Source organism: Nansenia antarctica, assembly GCF_963989245.1.
Source record: "Nansenia antarctica genome assembly, chromosome: 12".
Taxonomy (NCBI): Eukaryota; Metazoa; Chordata; class Actinopteri; order Argentiniformes; family Microstomatidae; genus Nansenia; species Nansenia antarctica.
Genome location: NC_137682.1, coordinates 29,981,799 through 30,005,715, shown reverse-complemented (window position 1 = coordinate 30,005,715; position 23,917 = coordinate 29,981,799). Strand labels below are relative to the sequence as shown.

Genomic DNA, 23,917 nt, shown 5'->3' with positions numbered 1-23,917 from the left:
TTCCGAACACAGCCACTGTGTAGACAATACATATTCTCGGGAGACTTGTAAAACATATGGATTTCTTTTAGACATTGATGGAATACAATCATATAATCAACCTGAATCATAAGTGATGACGTCGGTGCTATCTTTGTACACAATACATTTTTACGAAAACATCATATCCTATGCTTCCCTGTAAGGTTGATATGTCATAGCATCACGGACTTTTTGAACAGTCAAATCTTTGTATTGTGAAATCATGAACGGACTCGATATAGTCCTGGTACCAGCGCGTCATACACACATATGACTGAACTGCGCAGGCGCAAATGAGAAATCCCGGAAGAATGCGTCACTTCCTGGTCCTGCAACTGACGTGTCTAAAGAACAACAGTAGTGGTGGAGGCGGAGAGGACAGAGGAGTTTAGATTCTGTATCTGGTGGAAGGAGGGCCACTAACATATCCGTCACATCAGTAACTTATTACGTTCCACATTAGTGTTCGTGTGTGTTTAGTCTCCTCCGTGGTTAGGATGCTGGACTTCTTCTCCATCTTCAGTAAGGGAGGCATCGTGCTGTGGTGCTTCCAGGGGACCGGGGTGAGCGAGTCCTTCACCGGGCCTGTCAACGCGCTGATCCGCTCTGTCATCCTGCAGGTGAGGGGGGCTGGGGACAGGGCTGGGGACAGGGCTGGGGACAGGGCTGGGGACAGAGACAGGGCTGGGGACAGGGCCGGGGACAGGGCTGGGGACAGGGCTGGGGACAGGGCTGGGGACAGGTCTAGGGACAAGGCTGGGGACAGGGCTGGGGACAGGGACAGGGCTGGGGACAGAGACAGGGCTGGGGACAGGGCTGGCTGGGGACAGAGACAGGGCTGGGGACAGGGCTGGGGACAGGCTTGGTGTCATGTTGTCATGTTGTCATGTTGTCATGGTGTCATGTTGTCATGTTGTCATATTGTCATGTTGTCATGGTGTCATGTTGTCATGGTGTAGCCATGTGTAGGTCTCAGTGTTGTCTCTCAGACAGACAGAGCTAACTAGCCTCGTCTACACGCTGGCTTGATGGTTTTGGTTGTCAGTTCTATCGAATGTACAAGTTTATGTCTATAGACATTGAAAGAAAACAATAATGTTCCTAAATTTACTGAAAGGTCCTGGGCGTGCGAGTGTGCTGCTAGCAAGCTAGTAATGCTAGCCCCTCTGCTCAGCCTGTCAGCTGATTGCGTAATACCAGACATGTTAATACCAGACATGTTAATACCAGACATGTTAATACCAGACATGTTAATACCAGACATGTTAATACCAGACATGTAATACCAGACATGTTAATACCAGACATGTAATACCAGACATGTTAATACCAGACATGTAATACCAGACATGTAATACCAGACATGTTAATACCAGACATGTAATACCAGACATGTAATACCAGACATGTAATACCAGACATGTAATACCAGACATGTAATACCAGACATGTTAATACCAGACATGTAATACCAGACATGTTAATACCAGACATGTAATACCAGACATGTTAATACCAGACATGTAATACCAGACATGTAATACCAGACATGTAATACCAGACATGTAATACCAGCCATGGGCCTGGTGATGAGGCAGGCCGACCACACCATACAATACTACTACTACAATACCATACCATACAATACTACTTCCTTACATGTCTGACAACACCATACAATACTACTACTACCTTACATGTCTGACAACACCATACAATACTACTAACCTTACATGTCTGACAACACCATACAACACTACTAACCTTACATGTCTTCAGGATATATTAAATGATAAAAACGTAACCTCTCTTATATTGTGTTGTGTCTCACAAATGTACTCATTTAGGAACGCAGTGGGAACAATTCCTTTACTCATGATGCCCTGAGTCTTAAATACAAGCTCGACAATGAGTTTGAGCTGGTGTTTGTGGTAAGTTGACTAATTTGTAAAATTGTAATCCATCCATCCTCAGGCCATATTCTGGGCATAGATCAACCATGTCTCTGATATATCAACCATGTCTCTCTCATTTTGTGCAGGTGGGTTTTCAGAAAATCCTGACGCTGACTTATGTGGACAAATTCATAGATGACGTGCAGCTCCACTTCAGGGATCGCTATAAGAATGAGCTTGAGCAAAAAGGGGCTCTTAAACTTTTGACCAACAACTTTGAGTTTGAGGATGTCTTCAACATGCTTCTTCGGTAAGCAAAGTCAGCAGCAAAGTCAGATATCACAAATACAATTGAAACACTAATCATAGAACATTTGTTATAGTTTGGTAGTGTATCTTGAAAGATTTGTAGCACTAAGATCATCTATCGTAGTCTTAGGCTATGGTTGAAAGGTGAACTTAGCATCAAGTCACAAGCATGCACTTACAGTATAACATGTTATCATATTTCAAATCTTGTGTGTCATAAAGTAGGACTGGACGGTTTCCAATTTTTTACGAGAATACGAAAATAACCGCGGTTTTTCGGTTAACAGGTTTAATTCAATTGTTGAGCCAATCTCAAATAATGGAGCCCTATACTGTACTACTACATTCATGTCGAAAACACTGTGAAGACTCCAGAAGCACACTCAGAAGCACAGTCAGAAGCACAGTCGCAACACAATTAGGCTACTTCATGGTTTCACAAATATAAGTAGTCGCTGGAATGCGAGTTCTTTTCAATACATTATTTGTGCATTAAAACACATCCACAGACCGAAAGGTCAACCAGCAAACATCATATTCCCATCAGCAGCGCAGCGGCAACTTCAAAGAGACAAAGGGGAGATTCCTTATTTGACAGCATCTATTATAGACAACCCAGTACCAAGAGTCTGCCCAACCAGGATAATGACAACACAGCACAGAGAGTCTGCCCAACCAGGATAATGACAACACAGCACAGAGAGTCTGCCCAACCAGGATAATGACAACACAGCACAGAGAGTCTGCCCAACCAGGATAATGAGATTCCTTATTTGACAGCATGGAGACAACCCAGTACCAAGAGTCTGACCAACCAGGATAATGCCAGCACTCCAAAACCAACTCAACTGGATATCAATCAGCCAAACAGCAGTGAATATGCAAGCCGTATACCATCCACTAATACACAGCTTAATGCACACACTCACCCACACCCAATGGCTGTGGGTCCTGACGTAGTAATAGTTGAAGCAGTAATAGTTGAAGCAGTAATAGTTGAAGCAGTAATAGTTGAAGTAGTAATAGTTGAAGTAGTAATAGTTGAAGTAGTAATAGTTGTATAGAAGTAGTAATAGTTGAAGTAGTAATAGTTGTATAGAAGTAGTAATAGTTGAAGTAGTAATAGTTGTATAGAAGTAGTAATAGTTGTATAGTAGTAATAGTTGTATAGAAGTAGTAATAGTTGAAGTTGTAATAGTTGAAGCAGTAATAGTTGAAGCAGTAATAGTTGAAGCAGTAATAGTTGAAGTAGTAATAGTTGAAGTAGTAATAGTTGTATAGAAGTAGTAATAGTTGAAGTAGTAATAGTTGTATAGAAGTAGTAATAGTTGAAGTAGTAATAGTTGTATAGAAGTAGTAATAGTTGAAGTAGTAATAGTTGAAGCAGTAATAGTTGAAGCAGTAATAGTTGAAGCAGTAATAGTTGTATAGAAGTAGTAATAGTTGTATAGTAGTAATAGTTGTATAGAAGTAGTAATAGTTGAAGTAGTAATAGTTGAAGTAGTAATAGTTGAAGTAGTAATAGTTGAAGTAGTAATAGTTGTATAGTAGTAATAGTTGTATAGAAGTAGTAATAGTTGAAGTAGTAATAGTTGTATAGAAGTAGTAATAGTTGAAGTAGTAATAGTTGAAGTAGTAATAGTTGTATAGAAGTAGTAATAGTTGAAGTAGTAATAGTTGAAGCAGTAATAGTTGAAGTAGTAATAGTTGTATAGAAGTAGTAATAGTTGTATAGTAGTAATAGTTGTATAGAAGTAGTAATAGTTGAAGTAGTAATAGTTGAAGTAGTAATAGTTGTATAGAAGTAGTAATAGTTGAAGTAGTAATAGTTGACAGGTTCCGTGATTTATCTCCGATGGTCACTTAGTTAATCTCCTTCCATATGATCCTTCATCCAATGCACCATCCGGTTATTGTGCAACATTTCGGTCTTTCATAGACCTTCTTCAGGCATACATGCTACCAAAAACTATTCGTATTGTATCCTACAGACCGTTGCGGTGCAATGTACCCCATCACAGTGGGCCTGAAAGTTGCATCAAGACTAGTCTACTTAGTCCGTCAGAAGGGCTTGGAACTTTGTCTACTGTGCTGAACACACGCTAATATATTTTTTTCAGTGAGCATCTCGCTTCAGTGTTGCCAGATGGGATTGATTTCCAGCCCAACTACAGTCTAAAAACCGGCCAGTGTGATCTTAAGTAGCCCAATTGGGAGGGAATACGCCCAATCAGGCAATACTATTCCATAATTCTCCGTTCTGAGGAGAAGCTGTCACGTGACACGTCTTTTTAGACAGTTAATGTATTGACAAATGACATTATTTACAAAAATCACTTTCATAGCATCTTCCACCACACACTCTTAAAGCTTTTTTAATTTGTATTTTATTCCAGTTTTATGACGGTTTTGGTAAAAAATATATAGAAACCGTCCAACCCAATCATAAAGCATGTGGCTGCTTTTTAATGTGTGCTGGTGAAACATGATCATATGTACTGTACAATGTTGTGGTATCAATGTGCCTGTTATGTTCTACACTAGTGAGGCAGAAGAGAGCAGCAAAGCTCGAGGTCCCACCTCCATGAGGACCTTCACTGAGTCCCTCAAATCCCAGAAAACTGTGAAGTCCATGATCGAGACAAAGGGAGGGGATAAGGGCAAGGAACAAGGTGGCAAGAAGAATAAAAATGCTAAGGGTAAGGGTTAAAACCAGACTACGTCAATATTGTTGTTGATATAGTATGCAAAATACTACTCATGGTTCTTTACAACGCCGTCACTGTTTGAGGTCAGTTCAGAGAATAGCCTATTTTTTCATGTTATTATTACAGTGAAATTAATTAGACTGCAAATGACACTCTGCTGAAACTAAAGTCATCTGAAATCCTGACTCTGTTCCTCAGGGTAATGTGATTATTTAAGATTAAAGGCCCTTTTAAGTGAAATATGTCATTTCAAGTGTTTAAGTTTGAAATTGGCTTCACCAGATCAAATTAGCATCACACAAATATGAAAACGTAGGTTTCAGTTGTTTTCCAGTACGCGTCCATCACCACGACCAACTGCTCAAGTTATACCTCAATAGGAAGTGTGCCCTGGGTAGTAAAGTAAAGCAATCATCATTTGTTTACATTGTACCTCCCTCCCATTTGATCCAGAACTAGCAGTGTACACGTTGGCAGCTCCCGGCAGGTACATGTAACAGCCCAGACTAGAAGAAGAAGAAATTTTTTTTATTTGCCATGCAATCAACTTGTCACTCAATTGTTGGAACATGGTATTTCTTGCTCACAGGGTCAGCCATAGTCAGCACTCCTGGAGCCATTAGGGGTTAAGTGCCTTGCTCAAAGGCACATGCAGCTCCCTCCTGAGGCGGGGGTCAAACCAGCGACCTTCCGATTGCTAGCCGGCCACCTAACCTCTAGGCTACCGCTGGCCCCACAGACTAGATGAAACTGGCCATTTAGAATGTTGTGGTAAAATGCAGCAAGACTGTTCAGAATACAAAGTTAAGAAAAGTATGTATCTTAAGTTATCTTGTTGTTTGACTTGGCACAGTGTTGTATTTTGCAGGCTAGAAAGACGACCTGTTTGCTAACGTATTAGTAGATTTGCTACCAACTTTACAAATCTAGTAGTAGTCTAAGTCAAAGAAATACAGAAATGCTGCACAAATCCACAAGAAAACACTGTAGGCTGCTAATTACTTGGTCAACATTACAGCCAGCTTGTTTTGTCCCTCACTTGAGAGTTTGGGCTGGGTGGGTGTTGAGAGTTGGGGCTGGGTGTTTAGGGGTAAAGAAAAGAAAGGTGTTCTAGTTCTCTGTTCGAACACCAAATGGGGGATAAAGAAAATAAAACTCTCATTTAGTTTTTATGAAGTCAATTGTATACTTTGCATTTGTATATTCTTGTCCCTGACTTGTATGCCTTTGTTCGCCAATAAAAATAAAAATAAACATTACAGCCAGCTAAAGAACATTGAGCTACGGTCCTAGGAATGAAAAACTGTCAATCGAAAATGTGAGGGTCATGCCAAGTAAATTGAGCATTTGTTTTGCATTTTAATTTTAAACAATGAATGTATGAAACCTAGCATTTACCCAGAAATGATATGTACATCAAAGTCACTTTAGTGGGCCATTAATAGGGCTTTCACACCGCGCGGGTTCGCGTTCGCAAACCAAGTCTGGAACCGGCCGGCGCGTTCAGACCGAAGCTCAATTGGTTCGGAACCTGAAAAGTTGGTTCGCAGCGGGCACCAAAAAATAGTGGTTCTCAAGTGAACCAAAAACGCGAACCGTGACGTCGTCAGAGGGTGTGTCCTATTCTAGGCTGCAGAGACCAGCAAGGAGGAAGTAGACAACATGTAATCTAATCTAAATCTAATCATTAGTGATCAAAAACAATATCAAAAGTGTCATTATTCTCTCCTCACATGCTCAGCAAACACACACACGCACACGCTCGCGGACATGCGCGAACGCGAATTTCGTAATGCCAGTAATGGAGAAGCTGATTAGTAAAAGAACGCATATAGAAAGTGTCTTTTGTTTTGTTTCACAGAAAATTGTGTTTATTTCAGATACTGTAGTGGAAGATATTATCCTCTTTTCCAGTGAAATGTTTGTTTATCCCGCCCCTTCATCACCCAGCCTTGATGCCGCGGATGGTTCAGGTTACACTGGTATGAACGCGGGCTCATTCGCCAGACAGCACCAAGGTTCAGAGGTTTCCGAACGCGAACCGGCACGGTTCTTTGCCGGTGTGAAAGCCCTATAAGAGATTCAGATAATGACCCCCCCACCCCCAAATGCTTATGTTTATGGGGAGACTGGTCATGTTTGGTATGGTTGTTGTTTAGTTTGTATAACTAGGCATTCCTCTGGTTGCTCCCCTAGCTCCTGCAGTGGAGTCTGTGAAGGGGGAACAGGGAAAGGCCCCAGCCAGTGTCCAGAAGACAGTGGAGAATGGCAGCCAGGGCCTGACCCAGGAGGAGGTCATGCAGAAGAAGAGAGAGGAGTTCTTCCGAAAGCGCATGGGGGTGGCACCTGTGGAGAAGCCAACGTGAGTGGTATTAATTGAACACAATGTAGTTTTTTTTTTTTTTACAATGTTTTATTTTATTTATTTAGTGTCCTCAAAGTGTTTTTAAAAATCGTCACAAGAATTCTTTATGCTTAACACATTCTGTAAAATGTTTAGATTATTATACATAATGAATTACTGTATGTCACATTTCCCCCTTGACAGTAAGTCCCCCAAGCCCCAGAAACCTAAGGGGAAGGAGAAGCGGGTGTGGGCTAATGGGGGCAGCAGCACCAAGGAGCTGGACTACAGTGAAAGCCACGGCGATGGTGCCCATGACGCTGGAGACCAGCCCCAGGACACTCAAGCTGTTCCAGTATGTATTTATTAGTTTGTGCCGTATAGAGCAACCTACCTTTAGGGATGCCCTGGTGGAATCTGTATTCCAAACCAAGTCTTTTAGATTTTAGAGTCTTATACCCATATCTTTTCCTCAGGGAATGCAGCTAAGCTCGATGAAGGGTGACTTGCTCACTGTGGATTATGAGTCCAGCGAGGAGGAAGATGAGGAGGAGATGGAGGAGGAAGAGGAGAGAGTGGTAGTTACTAACACCAGCAAGAAAAGGTGAGAGTCTTATATTATTGTGTCTCAGACAATAAGAAACAATTAAATTCAAATTCTTGTTTGAATTGAATTATTGTGTGTCTATGATGACAAGAAACATGGCAGAATAAATTGACACCTGTAATGTTTCTCATTTCTCATTAGCCCCAAAAAGGGTGGTTTTGGGGGAATGTTTGGAATGCTCAAGGGCCTAGTTGGTTCCAAGAGTCTAAACCAGGAGGACATGGAGCCAGTTCTGGACAAAATGAGGGACCACCTCATCGGTATGGAGTCCTCTCTGTTGTATAGGCCTATTTCAGATCAGTGGCATCCCACATTTCGGCACAGACAGACCTGGTTATCTAGACTCAGTCATGTTCATTTAAGTTGTTTGCTTGTGTTACAGCTAAGAATGTAGCAGCTGAAATTGCCTCCCAGCTCTGTGACTCTGTAGCCAAGAAACTGGAGGGCAAAGTCATGGGCACTTTCACCAGTGAGTACAGTACACACATGTTGCTACCCACCCATGTGAAGAACAATGTGTTCACCTGTGGATTGCTAGTTCATAGTCAATTTCCTGACCATTCTAAATCTTCAATTTGAATGTAAAAAAAAATGTGTTCGGTTGCCCTCTTATAACACCTTTGCCTCTCTCTTTCTCTCTATCTCTCTCTGTGTCTAGCTGTGGCCTCTACTGTAAAGCAGGCCCTGCAGGACTCTCTGGTCCAGATCCTGCAGCCTAAGAGGCGTGTGGACATTCTGAGAGATGTCCTGGAGGCCCGCAGCCAGCACAGACCGTTCGTCGTCACCTTCTGTGGGGTCAACGGGGTCGGCAAGTCTACCAATTTGGCCAAGGTGAGATCTGCCTTGCCTAAGGGCAAGTGTCTGTTTAAGCCCCTCTCATACCTACAACCTTACTGTTACCTGGTATTTAAAATCTAGGTTTTCTCCTCATGGTCTCATTCAGACCACCAGCCCTAATTGCATCAGGTAGTATATAATAGCTAGTTGGCACCTGGCATTCTTGATGACCCCATACCCTGGAATGTCCAGGGCCATACCTTGACATAGATACATAGGTCACCGATAAGCCAAGATGACCACACTGACAGGTAGACAAGGGACATTTTAAGGTATGGTGTCTGACTGGAAAGGGGACTTCCATCTTACCTCTAAGTAATCACACCCACCACATGTATTTTCGAAACTGGGTGATGCATGGCCATCTTTCACTGGCATCATCCCAAAATAGTGAAAATACCACCACTCAGTAGTGCCCTGTCCCTGTATTGGGACAGTTAACGTATTATGAGATTTAAGTAGAGATAGCTTTTATTTGAGGGTATTTGTGTACAGTACATGTTGGTTTCACCATTTAGAAATGGCACCAAAAGTAATGAGACAATTAGCTTGACAGGTGTTTAGTGTCGTCCGTCACAACATTCGTGTTGCATAAGAGAGCTGTCAACTAGTCTCATATTAATTCTAGGTTTTGTGTTTGCCTTTGGAAAGTGCTATTGGTGTCTGTCAAAATAAGGACCAAAGAGATGTGAATGAAAGTCAAGGAAGCCATTATGAGGCTGAAATATCAGAAACAGATCAAATCTTACAGCAAACCACCTAATTTGTGAAACATGGTGGAGGGGGTGTTATGGTTTGGGTATGTTATGACCCTTCAGGCCTAACACATTGCAGCAATGCTGCGGGGTGTGGGTGCAGTATCAAACAAAAATGCTGCAGAGACAGAACTAAAATGAAAGAATGTATTAATTAACAAAAAGAACGCCACAAGGAAACTAAGGGGATGCTGAACGGTGCCAAAATAAGAAAAGATAGAAAGTCCTAGCTACCAAAGCACACCTGATTTAAAATACAAATGAAAGGGGGTGGCATCCGTTCCTAACCTAATGTGTATAACAAATGTCTCTATTAGGGGTAGTGGTGGTCTAGTGGATAGTGAGTTGGACTTGTGATCGGAAGGTTGTGAGTTCAAATCCCGCCTGAAACCACACCACTACTAGTGTGCCCTTGAGTAAGGCACTTAGCCCTCAGTTACTCCAGGGGGAATGTCCCTGTAATTCGTAATTGTAAGTCGCTTTGGATAAAGGCGTCTGCTAAATGGCAAAATTATTATTATTTATTATAAATTATTAGGGCGTTCACACCGGCAAAGAACCGTGCCGGTTCGCGTTCGCGAACCAAGTCTGGAACCGGACGGCACGTTCAGACCGAAACTCAATCGGTTCGGAGCCTGAAAAGTTGGTTCGCAGCGGGAACCAGAAAATAGTGGTTCTCAAGCGCGAACAGTCACGTCGTCAGTGGGTGTGTCATATTCTAGGCTGCAGAGACCAGCAAGAAGGAAGTAGACAAAATTTAAACAAAAGTTTCATTGTTCTCTCTATCTTCCTCACATGCTCAGCAAACACACACACACACACACACAAACGCGCGCTCAAAACAACGACCTAATTTCAACCAAAACTAGAGGGAGGATGGCAAAAAAAATAAAATAAAAATACAGAATATAAACGTGTGATACCGGTTTCCATCCATCAGCTCTGAAGGTTTACGTTACTCACGGATCCAATGTCCTTCCAAACGAGCAGTCTTGGCTCCGTCTCAAACACAACAGGAAAAGTATGTCCAACTTGGCGAAAGTTTCCGAGTGATTTTCCAACTTGCGCAATCAGCGCCTTTTTACATACAACCCTATGGGAAAAGGGGAAAAAACTGCCTTTTAAAAAGCGTGAGAAAAGCGCAGCTGCCGCCGTCTTTTTCAGTTGAATTTATTTAACTTTTCAGAAAGACGCTGTGTGTCGTCAAGCGTCTTTCTGACAGCTGACCAATCAGGACGAGGAGAGTACCTTCCCTAGTAACCAACTTCCCAACAACCGGTGCTCCAAGATGTCAGACCCATCAAGATGTAGCACAATGTAGCACATGTTGTAGGATGTAGAACAACTCGTGATTGCTACTGGTGTTTCATAACGTGGTTCCAGTGTTAGCAGCATTCGGCAGAAATCTTCATTTTCCGCAACACTGTTAACCAGTTTAACACAACAGTTTAACACAACACACCTTGCAAATATACCCAGCGATAGACTTGGTAATAGTTGTAGCCTCGGGGAGTAAAAGGGAAGCCTTGTCTGCCTCTTAGACATGACTACATCGTAATGATTACAAAGATGCCACTTGAAATGCATGAAATCCAAGTTTATTACATATTCACCTAGTATTTGACTGACTGTCAGTCACGAATGGTCCCAGTATTGTGGCTTCAGTTGGGTTGTAATTGTGCTTGCTGCAGAGCACGATGTTATTGCTGATATTTTTGTTTTAATCCTGTTCTTTTACCAACTGTTAACAATAAAGTAAACTAGTTACTTTAGCTAGCTAAAGATATTGGCCCCCCAAATCATTTTACAACTTGTTATAATTATGTTACAATGTTTCTCCGCATTGAAGGGAGCAACGCAGGGTGCGCTCGTAAATTCGCTCTGAGAGCGCCGGAGCGCACACTGGGTTCAACGTCATAAAGGGACCAGGTAATTTGATTGGACAAGAGGCATTCCATGAGTGCTGATCAGATTTCCAGGGCGAATTTACGAACGCAGCTAGCGAACAAAAACCGTCAGATCATATACTGTACACCTCGTTCCAAATTATTATGCAAATTATATTTTTCGCAGATTTTCCTAAATAGTCGATGCAATTGACAATCAGTAATGTTCAAGTCATCAACCGTTAGAGTATAATTCAAATTTTATTGAACAAACCTTCCAATGATAACAGTATTTTTTTTTTTAAATAAAAAACTCAAAATGCACTGTTCCAAATTATTATGCACAACAGAGTTTCAAAACATTTTATAGGTTGTAAAGAACTAAAAATGGTAATTTGATGAATTTAGGGTTAGGAGGTCATATTAGGAGGTCATATTTACTGAAATCAAAAGCTATTTCAAACAAAAACATCTTAACAGGTCAAGTTACATGTTAACATAGGACCCCTTCTTTGATATCACCTTCACAATTCTTGCATCCATTGAACTTGTGAGTTTTTGGACAGTTTCTGCTTGAATTTTTTTGCAGGATGCCAGAATAGCCTCCCAGAGCTGCTGTTTTGATGTGAACTGCCTCCCACCCTCATATATATTTTGCTTGAGGATGATCCAAAGGTTCTCAATAGGGTTGAGGTCAGGGGAAGATGGGGGCCACACCATGAGTTTCTCTCCTTTTATGCCTATAGCAGCCAATGACACAGAGGTATTCTTTGCAGCATGACATGGTGCATTGTCATGCATGAAGATGATTTTGCTACGGAAGGCACGGTTCTTCTTTTTGTACCACGGAAGAAAGTGGTCAGTCAGAAACTCTACATACTTTGCCGAGGTCATTTTCACACCTTCAGGGACCTTAAAAGGGCCTACCAGCTCTCTCCCCGTGATTCCGGCCCAAAACATGACTCCGCCACCTCCTTGCTGACGTCGCAGCCTTGTTGGGACATGGTGGCCATCCACCAACCATCCACTACTCCATCCATCTGGACCATCCAGGGTTGCACCGCACTCATCAGTAAACAAGACTGTTTGGAAATTAGTCTTCATGTATTTCTGAGCCCACTGCAACCGTTTCTGCTTGTGAGCATTGTTTAGGGGTGGCCGAATAGTAGGTTTACGCACAACTGCAAACCTCTGGAGGATCCTACACCTTGAGGTTCGCGGGACTCCAGAGGCACCAGCAGCTTCAAATACCTGTTTGCTGCTTTGTAATGGAATTTTAGTGGCTGCTCTCCTAATCCGATGAATTTGTCTGGCAGAAACCTTCCTCTTTATGCCTTTATCTGCACGAACCCGTCTGTGCTCTGATTCAGCCACAAATCTCTTCACAGTACGATGATCACGCTTAAGTTTTCGTGAAATATCTAATGTTTTCATACCTTGTCCAAGGTATTGCACTATTTGACGCTTTTCGGCAGCAGAGAGATCCTTTTTCTTTCCCATATTGCTTGAAACCTGTGGCCTGCTTAATAATGTGGAACGTCCTCCTTAAGTAGTTTTCCTTTGATTGGGCTCACCTGGCAAACTAATTATCACAGGTGTCTGAGATTGATTTCAATGATCCAAAGAGCCCTGAGACACAATACCATCCATGAGTTTAAGGCCCTGTCCACACCTATACGTTTTTTTGATAAACGTTTTCGTATATAAAAATATTACCGTCCACAATAGCATGTTTATAAACAATGTCTGTGTCCACATGCATACGCATGAACGCAATATAAACGCTGTCATTCAGCATTCCACACCAGTAGTCGGCGATATAATATTATCCCCATAGCCCCGCTGGCCAATCAGACGCCTCTGTCTCTCAATGTTCTCGATCATTAACTGTGCATTTATCTGTGAACAGGTTAAAAGTCCAGTTAACAGTGAAAGAACTAGAAGCACTTTGTACACATCCATTTTCCTCGCTTGTGTAGCCTCGAACACCGTTGCCTGTTGTAAACATAGTAGTTACTGGTGCTAGGATATGACGTTGGAGGGAACAGCAAACAGCTGCAGTGCGCATGATCATAGAAATCGACGCGCATGATGACGTGACGAATACAAAAAGCTCCGTCTATCTCGTCCACACGTCAAAAATATACGGAGAATATACAGCGTTTTTAAACATCTTCACTCTGGCAGGCGTTTTTAAACATCTTCGTTTTCAGAGGGCAACAACTCGTTTGCGTCTGGACGAACCCCCCAAAACGAATATAAAAATCCACGTTTATCAAAAAAACGTATAGGTGTGGACAGGATATAAAAATCCACGTTTATCAAAAAAACGTATAGGTGTGGCCAGGGCCTAATTGAAAAACAAAAAAAATCTATTTTTATGACACTTAAATGCAATTTGCATAATAATTTGGAACGAGGTGTATATATACAGGTTATTTTGATAAACTGGACACATTTTGGGAATATATATGGTTACTTTCTCGCCTGAAAACATATTAAAACTTCATAAAATGACATGTTAACACTTGTATTGCCAAAATTACAGCTTTTAGCCAATGGAGGTTAAAATGGACGATTTAAATTGCCCGCTGCTAGCCGGTGCGAAATGCATTCTGGGAAAAAGGCGGTGAAGGCTGCGCTTTTTTCCCATGGGTTGTACCGTATGTAAAAAGACGGCGAAAAGGCGCTGAAGGCGGCGCTTTTTTCTAAAAAAAGACGTCAAGTGTGAACACCCCCTTAGATGGTTCACATTTAGACCAATCAGGAGTAGCCCTTGTGTCACGTCGTCAACTGAATGTTTAATGTCATTAATCTGATTTTGGATCAGCGGTTAGAGAGAGATGGGCGTGGATTTAGGTGCACTTTTAGTCAACATCCATTATAGCGCTGATCTAGGATTAGATATATTTTAATCAGCTAAAATGTTCAGAGGTGGATTAAAAAAAAAAAAAAGTTTTGTTTTGTTTGTGGACTGAATCAATTAGTGGCGGAGGAAATTCATTCGTGGCGGCCCGCCACCAATAAATGCATATAGAGGAAACACTGCGTGTAGTTTCTTTTGTTTTGTTTAATAGAAAATGGTGTTTATTTCAGATACTGTAGTGGAAGATATTATCCTCATTTCCAGTGAAGTAGCTGCCATCTAGTTGTGACATTTTTGTTTATCCCACCCCTTCATCACCCAGCGTTGATGACGCGGATGGTTCTGGTTACACTGGTATGAACGCGGGCTGGTTCGCCAGACAGCACCAACGTTCTGAGGTTCCCGAACGCGAACCGGCACGGTTCTTTGCCGGTGTGAAAGCCCTATGTGTGATGTTATGTGTGAAAGCCCTATGTGTGATGTTATGTGTGAAAGCCCTATGTGTGATGTTATGTGTGAAAGCCCTATATGTGATGTTATGTTCACCCGTTGGCATTTACCTATCCCCTCTGGGCCTGTGTGTAGAAAATGACAAACAAAAACCCTCTACTGAGTATAGGTTTAAACATGAACCAAAGAATAACAACATTAAACATATGGCTTGGCCACAGGACTTTTAACATAACATCAAACTAAACGCAAACAATGGCTCCCGAAAAGAGGACAGAAGGGCTTTTAAATAGGCGGACGAATAGCTGGTCCAGAACAGGTGCGCAAATGATGATGGACATGATGACAGGCCAATCGTTGGACGGACACCTGCATTGAATGAGTGAGAGGAGGAGACACAGAAGGAAACACAGCACAACAGGATGTGGAGCGTAACAGGGTATGTACACTAGAACTAACGTTGTCTTAATTGATGACATAAGTGCTGATGGCAGCAGCAGAATGCATTTTGAAGTGTACAGAAACATCTTGTCTGTTTGTACAAATGCATTGGATGGTGCTTCATTATACAGTAAGACAATGACCTAAAACATACTAGCAACTAGGGAGTTTTTCAAGACTTCAGGCAGCTATTGTAGTGTTAGGTTGGCCTAAGTACAATAAATGAATAACGGTCGGTACTAACGATGTGTGCTCTATAGGCTTGTGTTTATTCAACTGCTTTTTACAGCCCTCCTGGTCTCATTACTAGGAGGCAATATCACATAACACAACACCCCGCTTTCTAAGTACAGTACTGTACTGAATGATACTCTCGCTATCAACAATGTTATTTAAACGATTCCAAATCCTGTCAGACTCAGTATGTTTACTGTGTTTATGTTCCTTTGTAAACTCTTTTCAAACTGTTCCACTCTGCTGAGAACTAAATAAACTACTGCTGCTCTCACGCAGCTGATCTTATGATCTGTCCCAGACATTTGACACAAGTCTGTAGAGAATTCATATTTCTCACCTCTCAGCGTGAAGCCTGCCTCCTGCAGCCTCCCCGGCACCGTGTGTCCAGCTGGGCTCGCGTGTCTCCACACACAAGCACGTCAGGTGTGTTTCCACACACAAGCACGTCAGGTGTGTCTCCACACACAATGAATGAATGAATGAATGGTCTTTATTGTCATTAATACAGTACAGGTACCATACAACGAAATTTAGGAGGGGGGGCTCCCCTGGTGCTAGAAGGGAAAAGAGCTGGTTTACATAAATAAAGGCTACACTATCCACTACACTATACTAACTATACTATACAAATAAAACACTGTGCTGTACTCTATGCTATGCTATAAATATCCTAACATTTCCTATCTCTGAACCTTCTGTACACGAGGGTTGTCATATAGCACATAGTATTATTGCACATTCATTTAAAGTGTCGCAGTTTGCAGGTTTGAAATGTTCACAGTTGTATTTCAATATTGCACTTGATTACAATCTAGTAGCTGCCATCAAATTGTCTAGATTGTCCAGGGCCTAGAACCTAGGTCTTTGCTGTGTTCAGGGCCTGAATGGCCCTAGGGTAGAAGCTGAGCTTCAGTCTATTTGTCCTTGCGGACATGGTCCTGAACCGCCTGCCTGAGGGCAGCCGAACAAAGTGTTCGTTCCCAGGGTGGGATGGGTCTCTGGAGATCTTGGAGGCCTTCCTGAGGCAGCGTGTGTTGTACAGCTCTTCCAGAGAGGGGAGGGGGGCGCCGATGATCTTCTGGGCCGATCTCACGACTCTCTGTAGCGCTTTCCTCTCTGCGGCTGTGCAGCTGGAGAACCACACGCAGATGCAGTAGGTGAGGATGCTCTCCACTGTGCAGCGGTAGAAGGTCACAAGCAGCTCCTGTCTGAGGTGGTATTTCCTGAGGACTCTCAGGAAGTAGAGCCGCTGTTGTGCCTTCTTGATGATGGCTGCTGTGTTTGTCTTCCAGGAAAGATCATTCAGTTTGGTCAGGCCTACACAGATGACTGACTGGTTCAGTTTGGTCAGGTCTACACAGATGACTGACTGGGTCAGTTTGGTCAGGTCTACACAGATGACTGACTGGGTCAGTTTGGTCAGGTCTACACAGATGACTGACTGGTTCAGTTTGGTCAGGTCTACACAGATGACTGACTGGGTCAGTTTGGTCAGGCCTACACAGACGACTGACTGGTTCAGTTTGGTCAGGCCTACACAGATGACTGACTGGTTCAGTTTGGTCAGGTCTACACAGATGACTGACTGGGTCAGTTTGGTCAGGTCTACACAGATGACTGACTGGTTCAGTTTGGTCAGGTCTACACAGATGACTGACTGGGTCAGTTTGGTCAGGTCTACACAGATGACTGACTGGGTCAGTTTGGTCAGGTCTACACAGATGACTGACTGGGTCAGTTTGCTCAGGCCTACACAGATGACTGACTGGTTCAGTTTGGTCAGGTCTACACAGATGACTGACTGGGTCAGTTTGGTCAGGTCTACACAGATGACTGACTGGGTCAGTTTGGTCAGGCCTACACAGATGACTGACTGGGTCAGTTTGGTCAGGTCTACACAGATGACTGACTGGGTCAGTTTGGTCAGGTCTACACAGATGACTGACTGGGTCAGTTTGGTCAGGCCTACACAGATGACTGACTGGTTCAGTTTGGTCAGGTCTACACAGATGACTGACTGGGTCAGTTTGGTCAGGCCTACACAGATGACTGACTGGTTCAGTTTGGTCAGGTCTACACAGATGACTGACTGGTTCAGTTTGGTCAGGCCTACACAGATGACTGACTGGTTCAGTTTGGTCAGGTCTACACAGATGCACCTCGTCTCTGCCTGGCTTTGGCACCGTAACCATGCCGGCACTAATCTGTGGGTTTCTCAACCCGCGAGATCACACCCAGCTCTTCCATGCAAGTGAGATCCTGTTTGACTTTGGTCATGAGAGGCAACGGGATACGCCGTGGAGTTGATATGGAGAATGGCTTGGCATCTGCTTTAACTTTTTAACACACATAGTTTACATTCTATTGGTTTGTATTTGTTTTCTCTGAACGGTTAACGGTTCGCAGTACTGTAGTTTACCGTTGCCAAACCAGGCAGCTCACAAGCTGGCATATGATTGAAATGAATTGATTCATTTTTTAATTAGCCTTCTTTTATATATAACAGCCTATTTTATGTTTATTGTGATTCTATTAGCCAATTGATTTTAAATGGAAATATCTAGTGAATGTATGTTATTACCATATTTTTTTTAATGTTGAGATTTGTATATAATACTGTGATTTTGATCTTTGCAGAACATTCTGTCGCCAATGAGGTGAAGATGTTGTCACAAGTTGCAAAGAAAAGAAAAGTTGACCAAGAACACAGAGTGTTCAAAGAGGAGTAGACAGACAAATATGCGTTCATTATGCCCCAATCCAGCACAAAGCCCATGTGATTCGCATTTTCTGTTGCTATTGCGGCTATCACTGCTATTGTTGATTGTTGCTTTTGTTGTTTTTATATCTTGCTTTATTTTATTATCGATTTTGTATTCTCTGCTGCAATGCCAATGTTGAATAAAAGAGTACTCTGTGTATCTGTACATTGACGTAATAAAACCAATTCTGATTCTGATTATTATTTTTATTACACAATCAAACAAAAACCAGTCAGCACAGAAATGGACTTGAATGTATCTTGACTGTGTTGAACTTGATTGTTTGTTGCTTAAAAGTTATAAGTGAGCTGAATAAATGTTATTTTGTTATCACCAATCGTTCCGGACTTCTGACCTTGAATCAAAATCAATTGTGGACCTTTGAGTAAAACGTTTGAGAACCCCTGCTCTGACCTGTAAGTGTTTGATTTCAAATCCCAACTTTTGGATAAAAAAATGTTTTACTGTCCCACTGTTACTTACGCAGGACACTGTATATGCTCTTCTTGTGTTCTGATGCCCACTCCTCTGCGTATCCTCTGCGAACAGATCTCCTTCTGGTTGATAGAGAATGGTTTCACTGTGCTGATCGCCGCGTGTGACACGTTCCGTGCGGGGGCCGTGGAGCAACTGCGCACCCACCAGCGCCGCCTTAACTCCTTGCACCCCCCTCAGGACCACGGGGGGCGCCCCGTAGTGCAGCTCTATGAGAAGGGCTACGGGAAGGATGCTGCAGGCATCGCCATGGAGGCTATCGCCTATGGTAACCATACCCACCATTGATAGGATACTTCTAGATGCATAAGGCCCAAAGTCTGTCAAAAATACTCTAATCATGACCAACCTCAAATAAGTCTGTGGTTGTGGGACTGATATGTATATATGAGGAGGGCCTTGTTAGACATCCATTCAACCATAAGTCCAAACCTTTTCTTTCCTCTGCTATCTGCATCTCCCCAGCTCGTAATCAGGCCTTTGATGTGGTACTGGTGGACACTGCCGGGCGGATGCAGGACAATGGCCCTCTGATGACGGCCCTGGCCAAGCTGATCGCGGTCAACATGCCTGACCTGGTGCTCTTTGTGGGGGAGGCTCTGGTGGGCAACGAGGCTGTGGACCAGCTGGTGAGAACCCTGATCACTATTATCTTATACTATATTGTAATACTAGTAACACTGTACAAAAACCTGGCACTAAGAAAAGCACCAAAATTAGTCCTCCTATGATTTGCAACCTTGTCTTGTTTGTTTTCATGACTGTCCTGCAGATGGCGCTGCCTGTGCATGTTGTACTTTCAGGTGGTCGTTTCTCATATTTAGGTTGATAAAATATGTGTATGTTCCTATTTGCACAGCAACCTTTTGGGCAGTTCACATTGTATAACGAGTGATGATTTCAGGTGAAATTCAACCAGGCCCTTGCTGATCACTCCATGTCTGATAAGCCTCGCCTTATCGATGGAATTGTTCTCACCAAGTTTGACACTATCGATGACAAGGTATTTTACCCGGTTCCAAAAGTTACTTTGAAACAACAACTCTTAAGGGCTCTGCACACAGCGTGCGATTTCTGTTGCGCGTCAACGTTCCATTTTGAAGTTTGAATGGAAGTCTATGAGAACATCGTAAAACATCGCATCCCAATGCACACAGCGTGCGATGCAATTTCTGTTGTATGTTCTCATAGACTTCCATTCAAACTTCAAAATGGAACGTTGACGCGCAACAGAAATCGCACGCTGTGTGCAGAGCCCTTTAGAGTGAAATTTAAATTCTATACTACTGACAACAGTTATATTGGCTAGAACCTTATTTGAAATGTGTTCAATTCTGTTTATGACCTCACTGATCTTCTCAGAATGTGTCACAAGTATCCTTGATGGTCCTGATTTGAGACTGGAAAGCTGATATCCCTCTCACCCGCCCCTCAGGTTGGTGCTGCTATCTCCATGACTTACACCACGGGCCAGCCCATTGTGTTTGTGGGCACTGGGCAGACTTACAATGACCTACGCAGTCTCAACGCACGCGCTGTGGTGGGCGCACTCATGAAGGCCTAAGAGCTGCATCTGTTGTTCACCATCGTGACAAAGCCAACCAACACCACACTTTTGAGATGTCTGATCCTGCTATCCTGCAGCTCCAACCCTAACCAACCCCTTCATCGCACCAAACAAACAGCTCAACCACGCATACAGGCTACGTCCCAGCTCCATCCGGGAGAAGGTCAGGTGTTGACTTTCAAGCCAGAATGGAAAAGAGAGAGAAATTGCGCTAAGAAGAATTTCCTTTGCATCATCGGTAAACTGTTGGGCCAAATCAAAAGTACCTCAATTGTGCTTTAAGCTTTACAATGACACAAAACTTGAAGTTATACAAAAGAGATTGTCTAGAATTTTATCCAATCAAATTGAGCCTAGAATATTTCCTTGTCCTCACTTTATAGCATACAGAATTTTCAAACTTCCCAGAATTTTGGTTCTAGTTTCCCCCCTTTAAATTTTACAAGAGAATGTTAGGTCTGAATGATTGCTGGATGTGACATATTTCAGTAACCTCTCCGGCCCAGAGGAAGTTTTAGTGACCATAGTGCCTCTCCCTCTCAGTCTCCCTCAAGCAGCCTCGCTGCATCTGCCCACTGAACCATGGCGTGGAAATAAGAAACCACATCAACAAGCCTGCCCTTCCCCCAGTATGCTCTATTCTGTTTCTCGAGCTCTCTGAACGGACTGCTAGAAGAACATCTCCTCCATGCCCCCCTTTTTCCTCAGCATTTGGGGACCTGGATCCTTCAGTTTGTCGTGGAGGTGAAAAGAGAGAAACCATTTTGTAATTGTTTAGTCCTGCAGGTGTCAAGGAACTGCAGGTGTCACGGAACTACACCTGTGTGTGGACTATTGGAGCACTAGGTCTCTAATTGAAGTTTTAAAATTTGATTTATTTCCCACTATCATTTTGAGAACCAATACAAGTCTTAATTTCTCCTGTCCCTTTAATTTGCGGTAGTGCAATAAAGAGAGAATCAAGAGTTATATAGAGATTTGTCATAATTTATGAGAATGTAAACATTTATAAATAAAGCTGCTATGATAGCCTGTAACAAGCTCTTGATTTCTTGTGTAACCTAGGCCTCTTATATTATGTAACCTTTCCTATCAGGAAGCAGCTGGGTGTACCAGCTGGATGTATGGGAAGATATGCAAACAAGGAGAGGCTTACATGATACCAAAAGCTTTATTTTGAAAATAGCACTTATAAATACCTACAACAAGATGTCACAAAAACAACACATGCAGTATTAAAAATACAAAAGGCTTACAAAGAACAGTATTTTCTTTTATCAGCAAAGGAGTGGCCAAGTGATTGCTACTATAATGTATATAGGATGCCTCTCCTAACATCATGGAAGGTTGCTCTGCTGAACTTGCATTACCTCATGTGGACCACATGTTTGCCACACATGTAAACATCCATAACTGTATCAAGTGTTGCTCCACAGAGAGCACATTGACTTTGCTGGTTTCAAGTTAACATTGAGAGTCATGTGATACATTTCAGTCTTACTGGCATCAACTATTTTCAGTGACTACACGGTTACACCTACTGATGCTCTATGCTGTCAAGACAGTTTTTTATGAGGGGCAGCACTGTTGATCCTGAAAGGGTGATAGTAGAGGTGAGCTGTGATTTGGCCACTGCCTACTTCTCTTCAGAGACCCAGGGACTGACACCCAGCACAGGATGTATTTCCAAATGACGTTGAGTGAGAAAGCAAGTCCTTATTTTCATCCCTTTCCTTCTTCCCTACAGTACACACAATCATCTTCTGTAGGCCTTTCCAAAATCCTATTCGAGATGGTAGAGTTATGGACACTTTTGCAGAGTTGCCAGGTTGGAAAGCCGGATTCAGTTTACATTCCTGTTAGCCCCCTGTGCCTTTATTTCCCTTTGTGATAAGAATTGATACAAAAGATTAAACTGGGTGTCTACAGAGTAATGACGTGGGTCTCCTGGCCCATATTTGCCTGGTGCTGCAGATCCAATGAAATCAGACCTGAGTAGTTGAAGAATGAACTCTAAGAAGAGAAGGAACTGTGGAGGAAAATGACAAATACTTGCCAGTTTGTGCCCGTCAAGAATGGTAGTCTGGGCAAAAAGAGAAGGAGAACGAGGTGAACAGGTATATAACACAAGGACCAACACCTGATCATTTGCTGCTGAATGCCATGCAAAACAGGTAAGCCAGTTGTGTCAGAGTGCAAATTCCAATTGGGCTTAACATCACCTTTGATTCCTATCATTCTAAAAGCAAGCAGGGAAAATAATAATAGAGTTCTCGGGTAGTGTGGAATCAGATAATGCATCTTGCATGCTTACTCTGCCACCAAAGAAAACCACAATCCTAACCTTGAAGAAGGCTTTTCTGTGGATTTAAGCCATTCTGGGGTTCCTCTTCTTGTAAGGGAGATCCTATGAAAATTACAATGAATATGTTAGTGCATACTTCACAAACTCAATGCATCCTCCCTGAGCATGAAGCCATAGCATAGCATGTGTTTGTGTTTTAGAATCTTTTTTTATTATTATTATCGTTTTTTTTTACCTTTATTTAACCAGGCAAACATGTAAGAACAAATTCTTATTTACAAATGCAGCCTGACCAAAAAGCAATGGCTCTTTGGGGGGGGGAAGCTAGAATAAAACAAGGTTAAATAATTTACAACAATAAAACAATAAAACACTGGCAAATACAGATGCATTCAAATACTAACAGTCAGAGAGAGGGGAGAGAGAAGGAGGAGGTAGGGGTGAGGAAGAGCGGAGGTGAGGGATAGCGGGGGTAGTGGAGCAGGGGTACTTAAAATGAGGCAGTGATGGGTTATGGGATGGGTGAGAGACGGTGATCAGCAGGTGCATTGATCGACTATGGTTCGATGCAGGATTTATTTGAAAGCAGTGAGTGAGGTGAGGGCGGTGAGTTTGAGGGTGTTCTGTAAGGTGTTCCAGTCGTGTGCTGCTAGAGCCACCTTTAAAGAGGGGAAAGACCAGCGCGGATTTCCAGTCAGGAGGAAAGACAGACAGCTCAAAAGACATGTTGAATAGCCGTGTGATGGGAGCGGAAATGACAGGTGCAGCAGCTTTCAAAAACATTCGAGTGTTGGGTTCGAGCCCATCAAGGCCAGCAGACTTGTTTGAGTCTAGCTTGGTTAGCTCCTCTAAAATCTCTGAGGTCAAGACAGGTTTAAAGGAGAAAGCGTCACAGCTGGAAGGAGGAGGAGAATGTGATGAAGCAGCAGTGGGGGGAGTAGCTGAGAATACATGGGCCGAGTTGACAAAGTGATGATTAAAAAGCGAAGCCATGTGAGACTTGTCAGTGACAACAGTTAAGCCCTAATAGTTATTATAGTTATCGTTATTTTAAGGATATACTGTACAGTGCCCTCCATAAGTATTGAAAATAGCGAGTATTTTGTCCTCTTTTAGCTCTATACGCCAACAGTTCAGAACAACCCTTTTTTTATACATAGATCCCCTATTTCAAGGCACCATAAGTATTGGGTTAGTCAGGTGTGTACTGTCACATCATTTGTGCAGCATAAGAGAGCTGTCTATGTCTAGTACTGATTCTAGGCCTTGCATTTGCCTTTGGAGTGTGTTATTGGTGTCTGTCAACATGAGGACCAAAAAGACGTCAATGAAAGTCAAGAAAGCTGAAATATCAGAAAAATCTATCAGAAATAGAGCCACAACTTTAGATTGACTAAAATCAATAAATATTGTAACATCCTTAAAAAAAGAA

General features: G+C 42.6%; 2 protein-coding genes across 5 annotated transcripts in view; one reads left to right on the top strand and one right to left on the bottom strand.

Annotated features, from left to right (window-relative positions):
* Positions 1-394: 394 nt before the first annotated feature.
* Positions 395-21,223, top strand: srpra (SRP receptor subunit alpha). Its single transcript, XM_080543073.1, has 14 exons — positions 395-641; positions 1,869-1,952; positions 2,063-2,226; positions 4,770-4,924; positions 7,130-7,295; positions 7,482-7,632; positions 7,754-7,881; positions 8,026-8,144; positions 8,267-8,353; positions 8,543-8,715; positions 18,668-18,881; positions 19,079-19,242; positions 19,518-19,616; positions 20,049-21,223. Exons 1-14 carry the CDS (start codon positions 519-521, stop codon positions 20,175-20,177), a joined length of 1,956 nt encoding a protein of 651 aa, XP_080399199.1. The 5' UTR covers positions 395-518; the 3' UTR covers positions 20,178-21,223.
* A 109-nt stretch (positions 21,224-21,332) lies between these two features.
* Positions 21,333-23,917, bottom strand: part of fam118b (family with sequence similarity 118 member B) — a 28,171-nt gene continuing 25,586 nt past the window's right edge. For 2 of the 4 annotated variants that reach the window (XM_080543075.1, XM_080543077.1), the window contains exons 7-8: positions 22,495-22,587; positions 21,333-22,263 (exon numbers count right to left, since the gene is read on the bottom strand). In XM_080543075.1, coding sequence (XP_080399201.1) covers positions 22,520-22,587 — 68 coding nt within the window. In that variant the 3' untranslated portion in view covers positions 21,333-22,263; positions 22,495-22,519. The remainder of the gene's footprint in view (positions 22,264-22,494; positions 22,588-23,917) is intronic. The other 2 variants (XM_080543074.1, XM_080543076.1) reach the window with 1 other exon arrangement.

Coding starts and splice junctions, on each gene's coding strand:
- srpra (XM_080543073.1), top strand. CDS start 519: ATGCTGGACTTCTTCTCCATCTTCAGTAAGGGAGGCATCGTGCTGTGG. Junction 2,227..4,769: donor GTCTTCAACATGCTTCTTCG/GTAAGCAAAGTC, acceptor GTTCTACACTAG/TGAGGCAGAAGAGAGCAGCA. Junction 18,882..19,078: donor CATGGAGGCTATCGCCTATG/GTAACCATACCC, acceptor GCATCTCCCCAG/CTCGTAATCAGGCCTTTGAT.